The following is a 16903-nucleotide window of genomic DNA, read 5'->3' on the forward strand; positions in this document are numbered from 1 at the left end:
ATGACGGGGTGGCTCTTCCTTCCTTCACTCTACAAACATCTGCTGAGTACCCGCTGCGTGCCAGGCACTGTTCTACGTAGGGAGACACAGCAGGGAAGAGCAGAGACAAAACCCCTGCCCTCCAGGAGCACACGTGTAGTGAGGAGACAGTAAACGTACGTGCAGTGGAGAGGCAGGAGAGGGGCATGGGAGGAGGTGCAATTTCAGACGGGAGGGCAGGGAAGGCCATGCTGAGAAAGTGAGAGATCTGACCAGAGACCTAAAGAGGTAGTGAGTACATGCACACCTGGGGAATATTCCAGACCAACAGGTCAGCAAGTGCAAAGGCCCTGGGGCAAGAGTGTGCTGGGCATGTTTGGTGCTGGAGTCAGAGCAGTGAATGTGGGGAACAGGAGACCTGACACTGCAGGGCTGTGGCATTTACCCTGAGTGAGGCGGGGAGTCCCAGGTGGAGGAGCGTGGTCCGACTCACAAGGGGTATCTGTGTGGACAGCTGTCAGGGGGTAGGGGGGGAAGCAGGGGACTAGGGAGGCTACTTGTCCAAGCTGGAGCCGACAGGATTCCGTGATGGGTTGGACGTGGGATGTCACAGGAAGAGCAGAGTGGAGAGGACGAGCCCCAGCAACCGAGGGCTGGCAGGAGGGGCCTGCCGAGGGGGCTGCCAGAGGGGCGAGCTGGGGAAGACAGTGAATTTGCGACGCCCGCTGGACGCCCAGGTCGAGACGTCCAGTTGTCATCAGATACAGACGCCTGGAGGGCAGAGCAGAGGTGGGGGGGGAATATAAACTTGGAAATGTCAGCCACAGGGAGGCATTTAAGACACCTGAGTGGGATGAGCTCAACTGCAGATGACAGTGAAGCCGCGGAGGACGAGAGGGAGAACCGGCCCCAGCTCCTTGCCGCTGGGCACTCAATGCCCACCAGCCTCCAGACTGTTTGTGAGGGGAAGGGTGACAAACAGCGACAATGTGGTCAGCTCTTCCTGGAATACTTCGCTGTGGACAAAGAAGTTTCACATCCACCATCTCGCCTGCTCCGGAGAGGTAGCCGGGGTAGGAATGAGCACCCCCACCCCATCGCCCAGAGGGGAAACTGAGGTTCGGTCAGAGGACAGGCTGATGCACGGTGACCCAAAGGCTAACTCAGCCGGCCGGGCTGCCCAGGGCAGGCCCAGGCTGCAGACACGACGCACGCCCTGCCAAGTGCAGCTCTGCACGAGCAGAACTAGAGAGACTCCCTCCACCGCACCTTTGCGGCTGCCAAAGACCTGACACTCGGGGACGGGGCTGAGAACGCCTCTTGGCCAAGGATCGCAGTGACTGGCAGACGACGAGCGCTGGCACCGAGCTGGGGAGCCAAGAGGGGCGGCCAGCACCACACGCAGGGCTGGGTCTCCAGAGCCCCGTGGCACAGGGCCTTCCCTCGTCCTGGGCAGCCCTGGGCCAGGACTCCACCTCTCCCCTCTGTGCCGCCTGTGGCCACCTACTCTCAAACAAAATGCCACAGATGGGGCCCCCTGCTCCCACCTCAGCCACAGGGCACACCTTTCAGGGACCGAGACCTGGGTTCAAATGCCAGCTCCACTAGGGCGAGCTGCAACACCTCTCCAGGCCTCGATGTCCTCATCTGTAAGATGGGTGGCAAATACAGAAACACTTATGACATCATTGTCATCACAGCAGCTCCCATTTGCTGAGCTCGTGCTGTGTGCCAAACACTGCTCTAGGCCAGGGTTTCTCACCCTCAGCGCCACCGACACTTGGGGCCAGACAATTCCATGTTGGGGGGGCGCTGTCCTAGGCACAAGATGTTTAACAGCGCCCCTTCTTCCCAGTTGTGACGACGAAAAATGCCTCTAGACACTGTCATATGTCCCCAGTGGGGACTCAAACTCCCTTAAGAACCACTGTTCCAGGCACTAAGCCCGAGTGTCGCATGATCACACCTCGGCCGAAACATAATGCAAAGAACAAACAAGGAGGAAACGCACCAAAAGGTGAAACAGCTGTTTGGAAGGGTGAGCTCTTTTTACTCATCTTTATTTTCCAAATGTTCTAAAATCAATGCAGTGGCAGCAAACACAGCCAGTGCCCGGTGGACAGCCCAGGGACCCAGCGCCAGGCCCAGCACTCCGCTACTTTACTGTACCCCCGCTACTTTACTGTACCCCCGTGGGCCCAGATGTCTGCCCGCCCTGCCTCCTGCTGTACCCCAGCACCTACAACAGGGCCAGGCACACAGCAGGCGCTCGATAAAATGTGTGGGAGCAGGAAACAAGCCCATGAGGTAGAGACAGAGATTTCCCCATTTGACAGTTGAGGAAACTGAGGTCCACGGTCCACGGTCACAGAGCTGATTAGCGGTGGCGTTGGGACAAGCGTGAACAGCACCACATCCTGATGGAGTCTGTGCCGAGGACAGTCAAAATCACCAAAGAGACGTGAGGCTGAACACGATGTGTGATCCGGAACTGGGGGTGCAGATGGGGGAAGACAAGGGTATAAAGGACATTTGGGGGAAAATGGGTGAAATGTGAATACAGATTGTGGATTGTATCATTTAGTGTCAATGTTAAATGCCCCAATTTTGTTCCATGTACTGTGGTGACAGAAGAGACTACCTGTGTTCCTGGGAGATGCATGCTCGAGTGTTCAGGGGCATCATGTCTGCAATCACTCTCAAACGGATCAAAACAATAATAACGTGTGGATGCGTGTGCATGACGGGGAGAAAGGGGAAGGGAGAAAAGAGAAGGAGAATGATCAATTCAAAAGTTACCAAAAAGTTAACTTTGAAAAAATGTATTAAATTGCCCATAAATATAACATACTTGGTTTTATAGTATGTGCAGCCAGGTATATACACTAAACACCATTTTACCACACTGGGTTTCATTAAGAGAGAGGGCCAGTAGCTGAACAGACACAGGAAACGTGCTTTTGACACACACACCTCTGCTGCATTTACTACCTTAGTGACCAAGGGGAAATAAATCGTAAAACCACCCAATCAACAGCCATGCAGGCCACCAGCTGGTGCCTGGGGCCACACGGTGCCTCCTGACATGGCAAATAAAACATTCCAATCCTCCTGCCCTCCCAGGGTGGCAAGCGCAGGAGGCCAAGGGCCCAGTCTGTGGCTACCCCACACACCAGGGTTCACACTCCCAAGACAAAGTCATGGCCAGGAAGGCCTCCCTCAGAGCGGGCCCCATTCAATTCCTTTCATCACACATTCATGCCTTCCACAAATGCTAACAGAGCACCCATTATGTGCTAGGTGTTGGGGACTTGTCAGCAAACACAGCAGACAAGGGCTATGACCTCAAGTGACTTATATTCTAATGGGAGAGACAGACATTAAACAAGTCAACAGACAAGACAATTTCAGGCAGTGACAGGTACCAAGAAGAAAATAGGTGCAGTGGTGTAGAGAAAGGATTCAAAGGCTCTCTCCGAAGAAGTGGTACTTACTTAGGCTGAGAGCTGGAAGAGAGAGGGGCCCCTGATGCAAATCAGAGTGCAAAGTGTTCCAGGCAACAGGAAAAGCAAGTGAAAAGGCTCAGAGGCTGGAACCAGCTGAGCACAGCTCCAGGACAGAAAATAAGCTGGTGGGGCTGGGACAGAATGAACGAAGGAAGAAGATGTGATCGGCATAGCGGCCAGATCACACAATGCCTCCTAAGTCACAATAAGGAGTTGAGATTCAATTAACCACCATGTTCTGCTCCTTCTACCTCCAGCAGAGTGGGGCTGGGGGAAGACAGGACCCTTAGGACTGTCACTGTCCCATCAACAAACCAGAAGGACATGGCAAGATGTTGGATCTAAACCTTGTCAGTAATTACATTAAATATATGCAAGCTAAACAGTCTAATTAAAAGGTAGCAACTATCCAACTACATGATGCCTATAAGAGATGCACTTGGAATATAAAGATACAAAGAGGCTAAAAGGAAAAATACGGAAGACAGTAAGCATAAGAAAGCTGGCATGGCTGCAGTAATATCAGACAAAACAGACTTCAAGAAAAGCAACATTATCAGAGGTAAAGAGAAATATTTCATAGTGATAAAAGAGTCAATTCACTAGGAAGGCATAATCATAAATGTGTATTACCAGCAGCAGAACTTTAAAATACACAAAGTAGTAACTGACAGAACTCAAGAGAGAAATACACAAATCTACAAAATCACTGTTGGAGACTTTCACAGCCTCTCTCAGCAACTGGTAAAACAAACGGGCCAAACATCGGTAAGGATATAGAAGACCTGAACGTTAACAACCACCTGGAGCTAAAAATGACATTTGGGCCAAGCACAGTGGCTCACGCCTGTAATCCTAGCACTTTAGGAGGCCCAAATGGGAGGACTGCTTGAAGCCAGGAGTCCAAGACCAACCTGGACAACGTAGCGAGATCACATCTTTACAAAAACAAATGAATAAATAAACAAAATAAAATGGCAATTGTAGAACATTCCACACAACCGCATAATACACACTCTTTTCAAATGCACATGGAATGGTCACTAAGGTAGACCTTATGCTGGGTCATAAACCAAGTCTCGATCAATTCCAAAGGGCAAAAAAAACCCACAGAACATATTCACTGAGCACAACAGAATTAAATTAAAAATCACTAAACAATAAGTTATCTGGATAAGCCCCAATATTTAGAAATCAATACGACCAGACGGTTTTCCCCATTCCACCCTCAGAGTAAACAGCAGACAACATCTGGCATAAATGCCTCCTGGGAGGGAGCAGTCAAGCATCTGCCCCATGGCCAGGTCTGAGCCCAAGCCCTAGGCAGAGGGGACCACCAAGGGGGGCAGATGCTCTGGGCTTATCCTCAACAATCCGAATGGCAAACCACTTCCCAAGACTCTTGGTGGGATGTGTCCCATGCAAGAGAGACCACGTGCTGCCAGGGAAGTAACTGCACCCCAGCCGCACCACCTCGCTCAAATGAGCCAGAATGAGTCCACCAGCCAGTTGGCTCACTCACTGTGCGGCTGTTCTGGGCAGGGTCAGAGAGCAAGCAAATGAAACGCAGTGGTCAAGAACATGCAATCAACCATTCTTGGTAGGCAGATTCCTACCTGCTTGGCACATGGCCTGCGGATCCCATTTCACGTAGACGGGACTGTGAATGTGAACCAGGTATGCTTAGGTTAGGACATATTACTGTGACTAGGTTACGGTATATAACAGAGATAAAAGGATTTTGCAGATATAATTAAGGTCCCAAATCACTTAACTCAGTGGACCTGACCTAATCAGGTAAGGCTTTAAAAGGACTAAGGGGAAAACAAGGGGTGGGTTACTAGGGCCCTCCTGAAGGGAGATTCGAAACCAGGGATCACCCGCTGACTGTGAAGTGGCCATGTTGTGAGAGGGCCACACGGCTAGGACCCGAGGGCGGCACTAGCCAACAGCCTGTAAGAAAACCGGGACCTCAGCCCCAAATCCCAGGGAGCTGAATTTTGCCAACAACCTAAAGCAGCGCCCCACTCCAAGGCTCCAATGAGATCGCAGCCCCAGCCAACGCCTTGATGGGAGCCTTGGGAGACCCCCAGCAGAAAACCCGGTTACACTGTGCCCATACTGCTGGCCCACGGAAACCTTGACGTAATAACGTAAGTGCTGTTTGAAGCCACTAAATGTGTGGTAATTTGTTAAGCAACAACAGAGAACTAATATACCAATGCTGTGTGATCTCAGGCAAGTGACCTCATCTTTCTGGGCCTCAGTTTCCTCATCTGCAAAACTCTGAGGCTGCAAGAGAAACAGGATGAGTACCCAACAAGTGGTAAGCAGTTTATCTGGTGCCCCTTCAGGTTGCTGGAGGGATTTCACAGTGGGAGAACGGAAGAATGGGAGGAGATTTATGTATTTTTGAGATATTCACCTTTTTTTTTGCCTCCCAGTCTTTGGGTAGATTCCCTGGAGGAAAAAAAGTGAACAGCATCTTCTAGCTCCAAATTACATCATCCCAGAGATGATCTGGCACCCAGCTTCCTTCAGAGTGCAGAGACCACGTGCCCAGGGCAAGGGTCCACTTGGTCCAAAGGACCTCAGTTGCTCACTGAAATAAGCAAGTCCCAGGAAGGATCTGAGGCAGTGTCCCCACGATGAGATGCTTTATATAACTTTCCCTGTGCAGAAAGTAGGAAAATACTAAGACTCTAAAACATAATTTTAAGAAAGAACCACTACCAATTACCGGGGCCTGACCAGGTGCCTGACTGAGCCAAGTGCCCCAACACATTTTACAGATGAGGAAACCAAGGCTCAGAGAGGGAAAGCTCCTTGCCCAGGGTCACAGAGCCACTGCGGGGCAGAGACAAGATTCAGACCCAGACAATCTGGCCAAGACCTGGGCACTTGAGCACAATGCCACACTGCAGAAAATTCTTCCCTTCAGCCCACACCCACCCACATATCTTAGGTTATGCTAAAGGACACCAGACTATCACAGTCCCAGATCTGCAGGAAAGCCTACCCGAAAATACTCAGCAGTTATGTAATTCAAAACAAGCATATCATGCAACAAAACATAAGCATGTATAGAGGAGCTTTTTTTTCATTCTACAAATATTTAATGAGTATCTACTACGTGCCAGGCTTTGTTCTGGGTGCTGGACAGACAAAGTGAATAAAACAGATAAAAATCCCCATCCCGGTAGAGCTGACATTCCAGGGAGGGAGAGAGACAATAAACAATAAACAAGTAAAATGTCTGGTGCGTTAACTAATGAAAACAAACGATGCTGGGAAAGAAGACAAGAAGTGGAGAAGCGGGGACGTGGGGTGTCCGAGGAGACTTGGTAGAGAACACGATGTTTGAGCAAAGGCCTAAAGGAGGTGAAGGAGTGAGCCACAGGGGTGCCAAGGGAAGAGCATTCCAGACAGAGCGGTGGAAGGGTCCTGGGGGTGTGCACGCTCGGTGCATTTGAGAAGGACAAATGTGGTTGTGGGGAGGGGTAAGGGAGTAGAGCAACAGGAGGTTCTGGAGTTGGATGACGGGGATGATCGCACAATCTGTGAATATACACAAAACCACTGCCTCGTACACCTGAAAGGGTGAGGTTTACGGTGTGTGAATACCTCTATTTTAAAAATTGTGTGAGGAAACAGAGAGTAGTAAGAGAGGACATGGGAGAGGCCACAGGGGGCGGACCCTGCAGGACATTCCAGCCATTCTAAGGGCTTTGCTTTTACTCCAGCCCAGATGTAACTGACTTAGGTTCTGGATCCCTCTGGCTGCTTAAGGACAGAATGCATGAGGCAAGGGTGAGACCAGAGGAGTCGAATGCGACAGTCCTGGCCCGTCCCTGGCTGTGTGTCCTTGGGCAAGCCACTTGGCCTCTCTGCACCTGTTTTCCTCACCCACGAAGGGGGCCTGAAGAATATATCCCCGGAGGGCAGAGATGACAGCTGACACAGGGCAAAGTGTTGTTATGATGTCTGAATGGAGGGTGGAGTCAAAGTCCTGCCAAACAGTTTTTGAGCATGCAAATTAGTTTCCTGAACAGAAAACAGGGGTGCCTTCGTCTGTCTCAGGAAGCAGGGCCCCTCTCACATTCACAGCCCGCCCAGCCCAGAGACAGCCACCTTCACATCCTGTCCACACCCTGGCCACAGATAGGGGCCCAAACTCCCCTCTGGGTCACAGGCCTCCTCCAGGGAGCCTGCCCTGGTTACCTGGTGACACAGTACCCACAGGGAAGCTGAGACCCAGAGAGGGGACAGAACCATCCCCAGGTCACACAGCAACCTGGGCACAGGCAGGGGATCTGCCTGGGGGAGGAAAGGTGTGGTCACTTCCGCTGGATGGGTGTCCAGGCCGGAGACAGGAGGTGGCTGCTGAGATTTTGGAAAGACCACTGTGCTGTCCTGCTTTCTGGATCAGCAGCTGAACCATGCCACACCCCTACTGAAAACCCTGCAGGGGCTCCTCTCGCCACTAGGAACAAAACCCAAAGTGCTCACCACACACATAAGGCCTGTGCAGCCTGGCCTCTACCAACCACACCAATCTCATCCCCCCTGGTCTCCCCCCCAGCCACCCTGGCTTCTCACTGTTCTTCAAACAAGCCAAGCACGGTCTTGCCTCAGGGCCTTTGCACATGCTGCTCCCTCTGCCTGGAACACTCTGCTCTCAACTCTTTCCACAGGTAACTCCTTCTCCTCCTTTGGGACTCAGCTCAAATGTCACCTCCTCAGAGAGGCTTTCCTTGGCCATCTGGTCTAAAGTAGATGCCACCATCCCTAACACCAACATATTGTCACTTTATTTCCTTCTCTGTGTATCCACTCCCCAGCTGTGTGGACTTGGGTAAGTTACTCAACCCCTTTGGGCCTTAGCTTCCCTATCTGCAAAATAGGTATAGTGATGTATCAACTTCAGAGGGTTGTTGCAAGGGCTCAAAAAGAGATAATCCACACAAAGCACTTAGCACCATGCCTGGCACATAGTAGGGCCTCAGTGAACATTATGACAACTCTTGGCCTTTTCACAGTACTCTTTGTGTTGCCTGAAGATTCCCTGAGGACAGAGACCTGTCCATCTTGTTCCAGCCACACGACAGCACCTAGCACAGTGCCTGGCACATAGTAGGTGCTGAGTGTCCACTTACTGAGCGAATAAGGGAATGAATGAATAAGAAAATTGACTGCCCACACCCTGCCCTGGCCCTGGCCTCGATCCTCCGGAGAGAAGCTCCTTACAGAAGCCACCCCCGCCCCCCAGCAAGGGGAAAAGTACAAGACCCCAGGTCCTGGTGGCTGATGGCTACCAGCCCCCACCAGCCTTCAGCGCCCCCGGTCCTGCCAGCCTGAATCAGCCTTGCCTCCTCTGGCCCGGAATCAATGGCTCGTCTGTCAGTTCCACCCTGGGGAAGGAACCAGGCGGGTAAACACAGATTGAGTGTCCAACCACAAGACAAAGGAGGAGCAGACAGATTCCCTTCTGGTCCTCAAGGAGCCAAGAAAATAAAAATAAACTTAAAAATCTACACGGAGGCTGGGCACAGTGGTTCATGCCTGTAATCCCAGCACTTTGGGAGGCCGAGGCAGGAGGATCGCTTGAGGTCCGGAGTTCGAGACCAGGCTGGGGAACGTAGCAAGACGCTACCTCTACAAAAAAATTTTAAAAATAGCCAGGCACGGTGGTTCATGTCCAGCTACTCAGGAGGCTGAGCAGGGAGTGTCATTTGAGCACAGGAGTTCCAGTCTGCAGTGAGCTATAATCAAGCAACTGCACTTAAGCCTGGGCAACAGAGTGAGACCCTCTCTCAAAAAAAAAAAAAAAAAATCCAAACCAGAGGGCTCCCCTTCTTCCTCAGTGTTTCCTCATGGTGGAGGGGGGAGCCTGAAACAGACCCTGGGGTGAGCCCTGCCTCTCTTCGGCATTCAGCCCGGCAGGCACTTTCCACAGACTGCTGCACTCACTCCTGTGAGGGCTAGGATCATCCCCATTGGAGAAAGCAGGGCTCAAAGAGGCAAAGGGACATGCCCAAGGTCATGCAGGGGCAGAGCAGAATCTGAACCCAGGCCATCTGATTCTAGAGCCCAAGGCACGCTGCAGGGGGGGAAGCAGACGGCATCAAACTACTTATGTGAACACACACATGCATGCATCCATATCGATCCCATACAGCAATATTTCAAAAAAGGCCTGTAAGTGCCCCAAAACAGTCTGGAAACAGAACTGGGGGTCAAAGAAGATTTTAGCCCAGTGGTTCTCAGCTGAGGCTATTCCGCATGCCTGCCCCCGCCCCCAGAGTATCTGGCAATGTCTGGAGATATGCGATTGTTTCCACTGGGGGAGGGGGTGCCTCTCAACACCCTACAATGCACACGACAGCCCCCACAGCAAAGAATGATCCAGCCCCAACATGTCCACAGTGATGAGGGCTGGCAGAGAGGTGGGATTTGCCCCACATCAGCTGCTAGGGCCAGAAATGTTCTCTGTGGAACCTCTTTAAGAGGGACTTTTGATGCTGGTTAAAAGACGAATCCCCAGAGAAGGATGTGGGCCACTGAGCCCTCTCCCCAGGGTCCTAGGGATGGAACTCTAACAAGCTGCACTGTGGATGCCCTAAATCAGTGCTCATCCCCCTCCGCACGCTCGTCTCACCTGCAAGACAAGGAGAGTCGGACCCAATGACCTGCCTGGCTTCCTTTCAAGTTCTACGTCTCCTAAGCTCTAGGGCAAGAATCAGCTCGGACCTGGCCCTGTGGCTGGGGAACGAGGCTGGTGGACACACCACACAGGTTTGAGGGTCAGCCCGCCCCGCTGCCCACCTCCCACCAGGATTCCAGAGAGTCTGTGTCTGTTGGAAAACAGAAAGGAAGTCACAAAAGCCTGAGAAGTGGGGTTCTCTTGCAGCCAGGCACCACCTGCTTCAAAGACTTAACTCTTGCAAAACCTTTAAGGGAGAAGGGCTGTGAAACACATAGGATGTGGGTTTCTTTATCGAAGGGAGTGGCCTCGAGCCAAACAGGTCTTCAGCTTACTACACAGTAAAGGGGGATCCTCTCCAAGAAAGGGGTGCCCTGAAGTCTCAAAAGCCAGGGACACCAACCCCATCCATCTCTTCTTAAAGGGACAGTTAAATGGTTACCATGGCAAACACCGGAATAATAGTAGATAGGCTTCCAGTACGCTTTATTTGAAGAACATGCTCATTCAAATGCATGCATTCTAGCATCTCCATGGGGTTGTCCTTCTTGTAAGGACAAGGACCACATTTGCCCTGGTGATGGCTGCATTCTCACAGCCTAGAACACTGCCTTGAATATACAGCAGGTGCTCCATAAATACCTGCACACGGAGAAAAGCAGTCGAGTATCTTTATGGTTTTACCTGTACGTAGCTCTGTTTGCCATACCCAAAAAGTGGGGCCCATCTCACTCCTGCTGACACTTAGGTTTTTATCATCAAAAGATTTTCACTGACTTCTTGATGACGTTCAGCCCGATACAAGGTGGCCCGGCCCAGGCTCTCTGGCATGCTAAAGCTGAGATAATTTGGACCTTTTGACTCAATTCTTGCCCACCTGGGCAGCCCAGAGGTCTCACACAAGCAGTAATTTTGCACATGAACACCGCATCACACTGCAGCAATTCAAGGTTGTGGTAAAGAACATGGGCCATGCCACCAGGCTACCCGGGTTCAAATGCCAGCTCTGTCAGGCTGTGTGATCTTGGGAAACTGACTTGGCCTCTCTGTGTCTTTCATTTGTAAAACGGGAAGCATAAGAATATCTGCAGCTTTTAATGCATGAGGAAGCTTTACACAGGGCTTGCAAATGTACAAATATTAGCAAATTATTATTACCATTGTTATTGCCTTGATCTAACAACCACACTGGAAATACAATTCTTTCTGTTGGCATTTTTTAAAAAAATATACATACACATATACATAATTTCATATGAAAAGTGTTACAAACAGGATTTCTTAGTATATATTTTCCCTTTTATATCTTCCTGATTGCTTTTCTCCACTTCCTTTTCTCCAAGCTCCCGTAACCTCACACATACGACACACATGCGTATATTATGGTTATTGTTTACCTTCCAAAAGCGGAATTGTGTTATATATACTTCTTAGCACCCTACTTTTCACAACAGGACCACACGAAAATCCCCCAGGTCACTGGGGAGGTCACTCTGTCTCAGTGGCTGCAGAATCAAAGGCGTGCCCGCCCCACCACCACCACCCCTCACCCCAGCACATCTCCCTAGTGTGAGACTAGAAGGACAGAATCTTTCAAAAAACAAAAAATAGTGACAACGCAAAACCACAGTTTCTTGTTTGGCAAGCAGAGCTCCAATGAGAAGAAAAACTTCGGTCTCCTTCCTCCAAAAAGCAGAACCAGGGCAAGCACTCTGGGAGCTTTCTGTCCACAGTCTCTGTTCCTCAGAGACCCCAGCTGATTCCGGGCAGACCCTCTGGGTGCCTAGGAGTGACGGATCTCTGTCCTCAGTCACAGGGAGCTTTCCAGAAAACTGGAGACTGACCCCCAGCCAAGGGTCTCTCTGCCCACCTACCTAGGCTCCCCCTTGCTCCCCACCACTGCCTGGCAGGTACATCCACCATGGGAGCCATTGGCACCTCCCCCTGAGGTCTCTCCCCTTGCAAGCAGGGACTATGAGCCAATCCAATCGAGAGGCAGGTGGGCCCAACGCTTACTCAGGCCTTGGGAGCCTTTGAGTTCCAAAAAGACAACCTCATTGCTGCATATCCCCAAAAAAGTCACCGTAACATTCCAAGCATCCAATGTTCCTCGCACTGTTCTAAGAGCTTTAACCTCAGGCTCATCCGAGCTTCATGACACCTCTGTGATGCGGGTGCTATACCATGCCCATTGTAAAGAAGGGGAAACTGAGGCACAGAGCAGGTTGGTGTGAAGGAAATCCAGGATCTGAACCCCAGCGGCCTGGCTCCAGAGCCCCACTCAACCCTCACGCCACGAGCAGACACAGCACAGAGGAAGAACTCACAGCCTGCCATTTCCAATCGTCCACACTCTGCCCATTCTGCAGATGAGAGAACAGATGTCACGGAGGGGAAGTAACAGCAGGAAGCACAGAAGGAGGTTAAGGGTCACAGAGACCTGGGTTCGAATCCCAGTTCTGCCACCTTAACAAATCATGTGCTAAGCCCTTATTTTATAAGCCAGAGGCAGTCTGCAAAGTGGCTGGGGACATGAGTTCTGGGGTCAGGCAGGCTGGGATCAAATCCTGGCAATGCTGTCTATGCGACCCAGGGAGCTCACCTAAATACACTTTGCCTCAGTTTCCTCATCTGTTAATGAAAGTAACAACAGCGCCCCCTTCATAGAGAAGATTAAATGAGTTGACGCATGCAAAGTGCTTATAATGGTAAACGACAAATAGGTGTCAGTTTCTACACAGCAATGACTGTCACTGTTTTCATCCTGTCTAACACTGCCCAAGAGCACAGCCACGGCTTCTAAACGTTGAGATCCAAGGTTCCAAGTCAAAAAGCAGGGCACTGCCTCCCACAACTCCTGTGGTGGCCTCCAACACAGACAGCTCCAGCATCTGCATGAGATGGGCTGTCCTTGCCTTTTCATGATTCTTTACTAAACACACACAAAACACCAAACTCACAGGACCCCTTGGAGGTGGGGTGGGCGGTGCAAACCAGTTCCTGAAGGAGCTGGGGAAAGATGGAGAGATTCTGAAGGAACCACAAAGCCCCAGCCCCGGAACCAAACAAAACCGCTAGTTCCTGTGGCTGGAACTTAGAGGGTCAAAAGGAAACTCACTTGGAGCCTCTGTCCTCCTTTCACTGCTGACTCGGACCTCACTTCCTCCAGGCAGCCCTCCCTGATCACCCCCACTCTCTGAATGCTGAAATCCCATAACCCTACTATCAAATAATAATCATTATTAGTAGTATTTATATACCTTACTACCTGCCAGGTACAGGTCTACGTGTTTTATGTCAATTTATATCTCACTTATCCTGTTTTGAAACATCTGTAAAATACGATCTATTATCACCCCCATTTTACAAATGAGGAAAGTAAGGCTCAAAAAGGTTAACCCACTTGCCCAAGGTCACAAGTCCAAGGACTTAACCCCAAGCAGTCTGGCTCCAAGAGCCCAACTTTGCACTTAGATTTTTTTTTTAAATGCCTGTTTTGCCACCCTTGACTAGACTGTCCCCTCCGGGAGGGCAGGAGCCAGACCTGACTTCCCGGCATCTCCCACAATGCTCAGCCTATCACAGAGGCGTCCTTTCCAGTGGCTGACAACACCTCCAAACCAGGGGCACAGGAAGGCCAGGGCTGTTCCTTAAGGCCTGCCTCTACCACATGGAATTAAAAGCAAAGAGGGATTACCCTGCATTCTTCCAAGCCAGGAGGCAGGGGGAAAATCCCTCAGCAAGTACAGAGGCTGGGAAGAGAGAGTGGGAAGAAGAAAATCACAACCTGCAGGCTGCCATGGAAAGCCATGGTAATTAGCAGTTCCAGAAGCTCTAAGCCCCAGGTTTTCAAAACTAAAAGGCCTTCCTTGGGTTGTTTAGGGGCCATTCCTCATGGAGCAGGACTCCTGTGGCTAGCAAACGAGGTATGGCTGGTCAGGTTACACAATCAGTCTGTTTCTGTCACCAGCTTTGGGACACACAAAAGGACAAGGCAGAAAGGAAACCTGGATCCCCTCTCCTCTTATTTTACAAGTAGGGAAACTGAGGTCAGGACAGGTGGCATGATTGGTTCAAGACACATGTCAAAGGCAGAACCAACTCATCTCAAAACTGACACATCATCAACAAAAAAAAAATGTGATGAGCTCAGCATATTAGAAGTGTCAGGAGACAACGTGGAAGTAGAGAAATCTTTTTTTCCCGTTTCTTTAAGCATAAGAATGGTTGACTCCAATCAATTTCCATTATTCCAGCATCCTCCAACTCAACACAAGGATGACTTAAAACCACAGCTCACTCAAACACAGTCTGTATCTTTTCTGAAATGAACCACACCATCTAGGGCAGGGCTGTGGGAGGGAGAGGCATATTTTCTTTCCCATTAATACAAAAATTGGTTTTTGTTTCCTGTTTCTCTTCCAGACTGAGGAGCGAGGAGTATCTCAGAAGTGAGGAGTTCCCTAGAACCTGACACTGGCTCAAAGATACTGGGGCCGTCTGCATCTTTAATTCAAAAACTGCCAGCTTCAAATTGAGCAGATTTTCCCCCTCACCCCCCGAAACTGTGAGAGATGGAGACATGGGAAAGAGAGCCAACCCTGCCTTATTCTTACGGGTCGTTCTGGAAGAGTCCTTTGGCCAAATGGTTTTCAATGCCTCTGTACACCCCCCGCGCCGACACCCCTCCTTTCACAGGGAGAAGGGCTCTGGGGCTCCCCCCTCCCTGAGTTGAAATCCAGATCTCACGCAGCCTCAACTGCACCCCTAAGCCAGGGGAGGCCCAGGGGAGCCCACAGTCTCTCTCTTTACCCCAGAGACTGGGAGCTGCAGACCCCGGCTCTGGGGTCTCTGAAAGAGCCACCCCCGCACCAGCCCTTCCTGATCCAGGATTAAACGACTTCCTAGAGCAGGGAAGGGGAGTAAATGAGGTCCCAGCAGGAGGCGTGGAGATTAAAGCCCCTGCAGTCTCCTAACTTCCACCCGAGGCTCTACCTCTGTCCCACCCCCGCCACCCCTGAGCCAGTTTTCTCACTTCCTAGGAGAGTAGGGAAGTGGCCCCTTCCTCTCTCTCACAGAAAAAAATAAAAAGAAATACAGCCTAGAATAGAGGTTTAGAGCAGCGGCTGGGGCTGCTCTAGTTCAAAGCCCAGTATCCCCACTTAACCAGCTGTGTGATCCTGGCCAAGTCACTCAGCCTCTCTGGAGCTAAATTCTCCCCATCTAAAAAATGGGGGAAATGCTTGTCCCTACCTCATGGGCCACTTGTGAAACCTGCTAATTAATGACACATGTAGGGTGCCTGGCACACAGTAAGCGCTCAGCTGTTGTTATTTCACAAAGTCTAAGGCTGTGCTTTTGCAACTTGGAGACTGAGGGAGAGGGGAGGTTAGGGAGGCTGGACTGCCGAGTCGTGAGTTCGAAACCCACTCTCCCCGGACGCCAGCAAAAATGTGTGCATGGGAGATTCTTCCCTGGGGGGTTGTCAGTTCCCATCCCTCCTCCGGGCTTCGGGTTTTATCCTACGCTATTCAACCCGGAGGGACGCTGGGCTCTAGGATTCCTGAGGTCTGTCCTGGATGAGTAGTCGGTAGTACAGCAGGAGGCGAAGTTGTTCCCGGGAAAAAGACGCAGGAGCAAAAGCTCCCGGCGCCGGGGTTCCAGAGCCCCTGCCTCGCGGATGTAACTAATTTTAAAACTATTTGAAAGGCGGGGAGGGGGAAGAAAAGACAAAAGGGCAGCGCGCGCAGGGTGGGAAACGGAGCGCGGGAGCCCCCGGGTCGGAGCTGGACGCGGGCCGGCCAGGGAGGCGACAGCGCAGCTCTGGAGGAGCCCGGATCTCCTGCACTTCTCCGCGCGCCCCGCGGAGTAGCCCCGAGGCGACTCTCTGGACCCCCGGGAACAGCGGCCACAGGTAGCGGGGACCGCAGCTCTGGCTAGCGGCGGAGCGAAGGCTGCCCCCGCGCTCCCCGGGCGACACTCACCGACTGCAGGAAGCGCAAGGTGCCCACGTAGTCCCTCTCGGTGCCCAGGATCTCATTGAGGACGCACAGGCGGAGGCGCAGCTGGCGCTCCGACTCCCGGGCGGCCGCGCACGGGCCGGAGCTGGGCGCAGAGGCGCCGGAGGTCCGGGGATCCGGATGGGCACCGTCCCCTGCCCCGTCGCCGCTGGGGCGGCCGCCGCCGCCGCTGCCGCTGCCGCTGGGTACCTCCATTCTAGCGCGGCCGCGCGGCGCCGGTCCTTCCCCCGCGCGGAGGTCGAGCGGAACGGCGACTCAGGCGTCCAGGCGCCCCATCCCGGACGGGGCGCGCCGGCGGGCCGGGCTCAGCGGCGGGCCGGGCGCCCGGCGCGGCGGGCGGGACCGGGGGGCGGGCGGCCCGGGCCGGGGGCGGAGGCAGCGGGCGGAGGCTGGACCAGGGGCGGGAGGGGGCCGGCCCTCGAGGCGCCCAGACGGCCAGCCCCGCCGCCGCCGCCCCCGCCGCCCAGGGAGCGTCTGCCAAGTGCCACGCCGCGCTCGGCCGCAGAGGCGCCCCGCGCGCGCACGGGGCCCCTGCAGACGCGCCGCGGCGCTCGGCGCCTACGTCGGAAGCTCGGCGCGGCCCGGGCGGGAGCCCTGCGGAAGGGGCCCCGCGGAGCCAGGGGGGCCCGGGCGGCGCGCACGCCGCGTAGGGAGCGCCAACTCCGCGCCCGGACGCGTGGCGCCTACTCGCTCGC

At 52.6% G+C, this 16903-nt stretch overlaps 1 protein-coding gene across 2 annotated transcripts in view; it reads right to left on the reverse strand.

Annotated features, from left to right (window-relative positions):
* PREX1 (phosphatidylinositol-3,4,5-trisphosphate dependent Rac exchange factor 1) overlaps positions 1 to 16479 on the reverse strand; it is a 161133-nt gene extending 144654 nt beyond the window's left edge. The window contains exon 1 of one of the 2 annotated variants that reach the window (XM_045529228.1): positions 16173 to 16479. In XM_045529228.1, coding sequence (XP_045385184.1) covers positions 16173 to 16403 — 231 coding nt within the window. In that variant the 5' untranslated portion in view covers positions 16404 to 16479. The remainder of the gene's footprint in view (positions 1 to 16172) is intronic. The other variant, XM_045529229.1, reaches the window with a different exon arrangement.
* Positions 16480 to 16903: the final 424 nt, after the last annotated feature.

This window comes from Lemur catta, chromosome 17 (genome assembly GCF_020740605.2).
Source record: "Lemur catta isolate mLemCat1 chromosome 17, mLemCat1.pri, whole genome shotgun sequence".
Lineage (NCBI taxonomy): Eukaryota > Metazoa > Chordata > Mammalia > Primates > Lemuridae > Lemur > Lemur catta.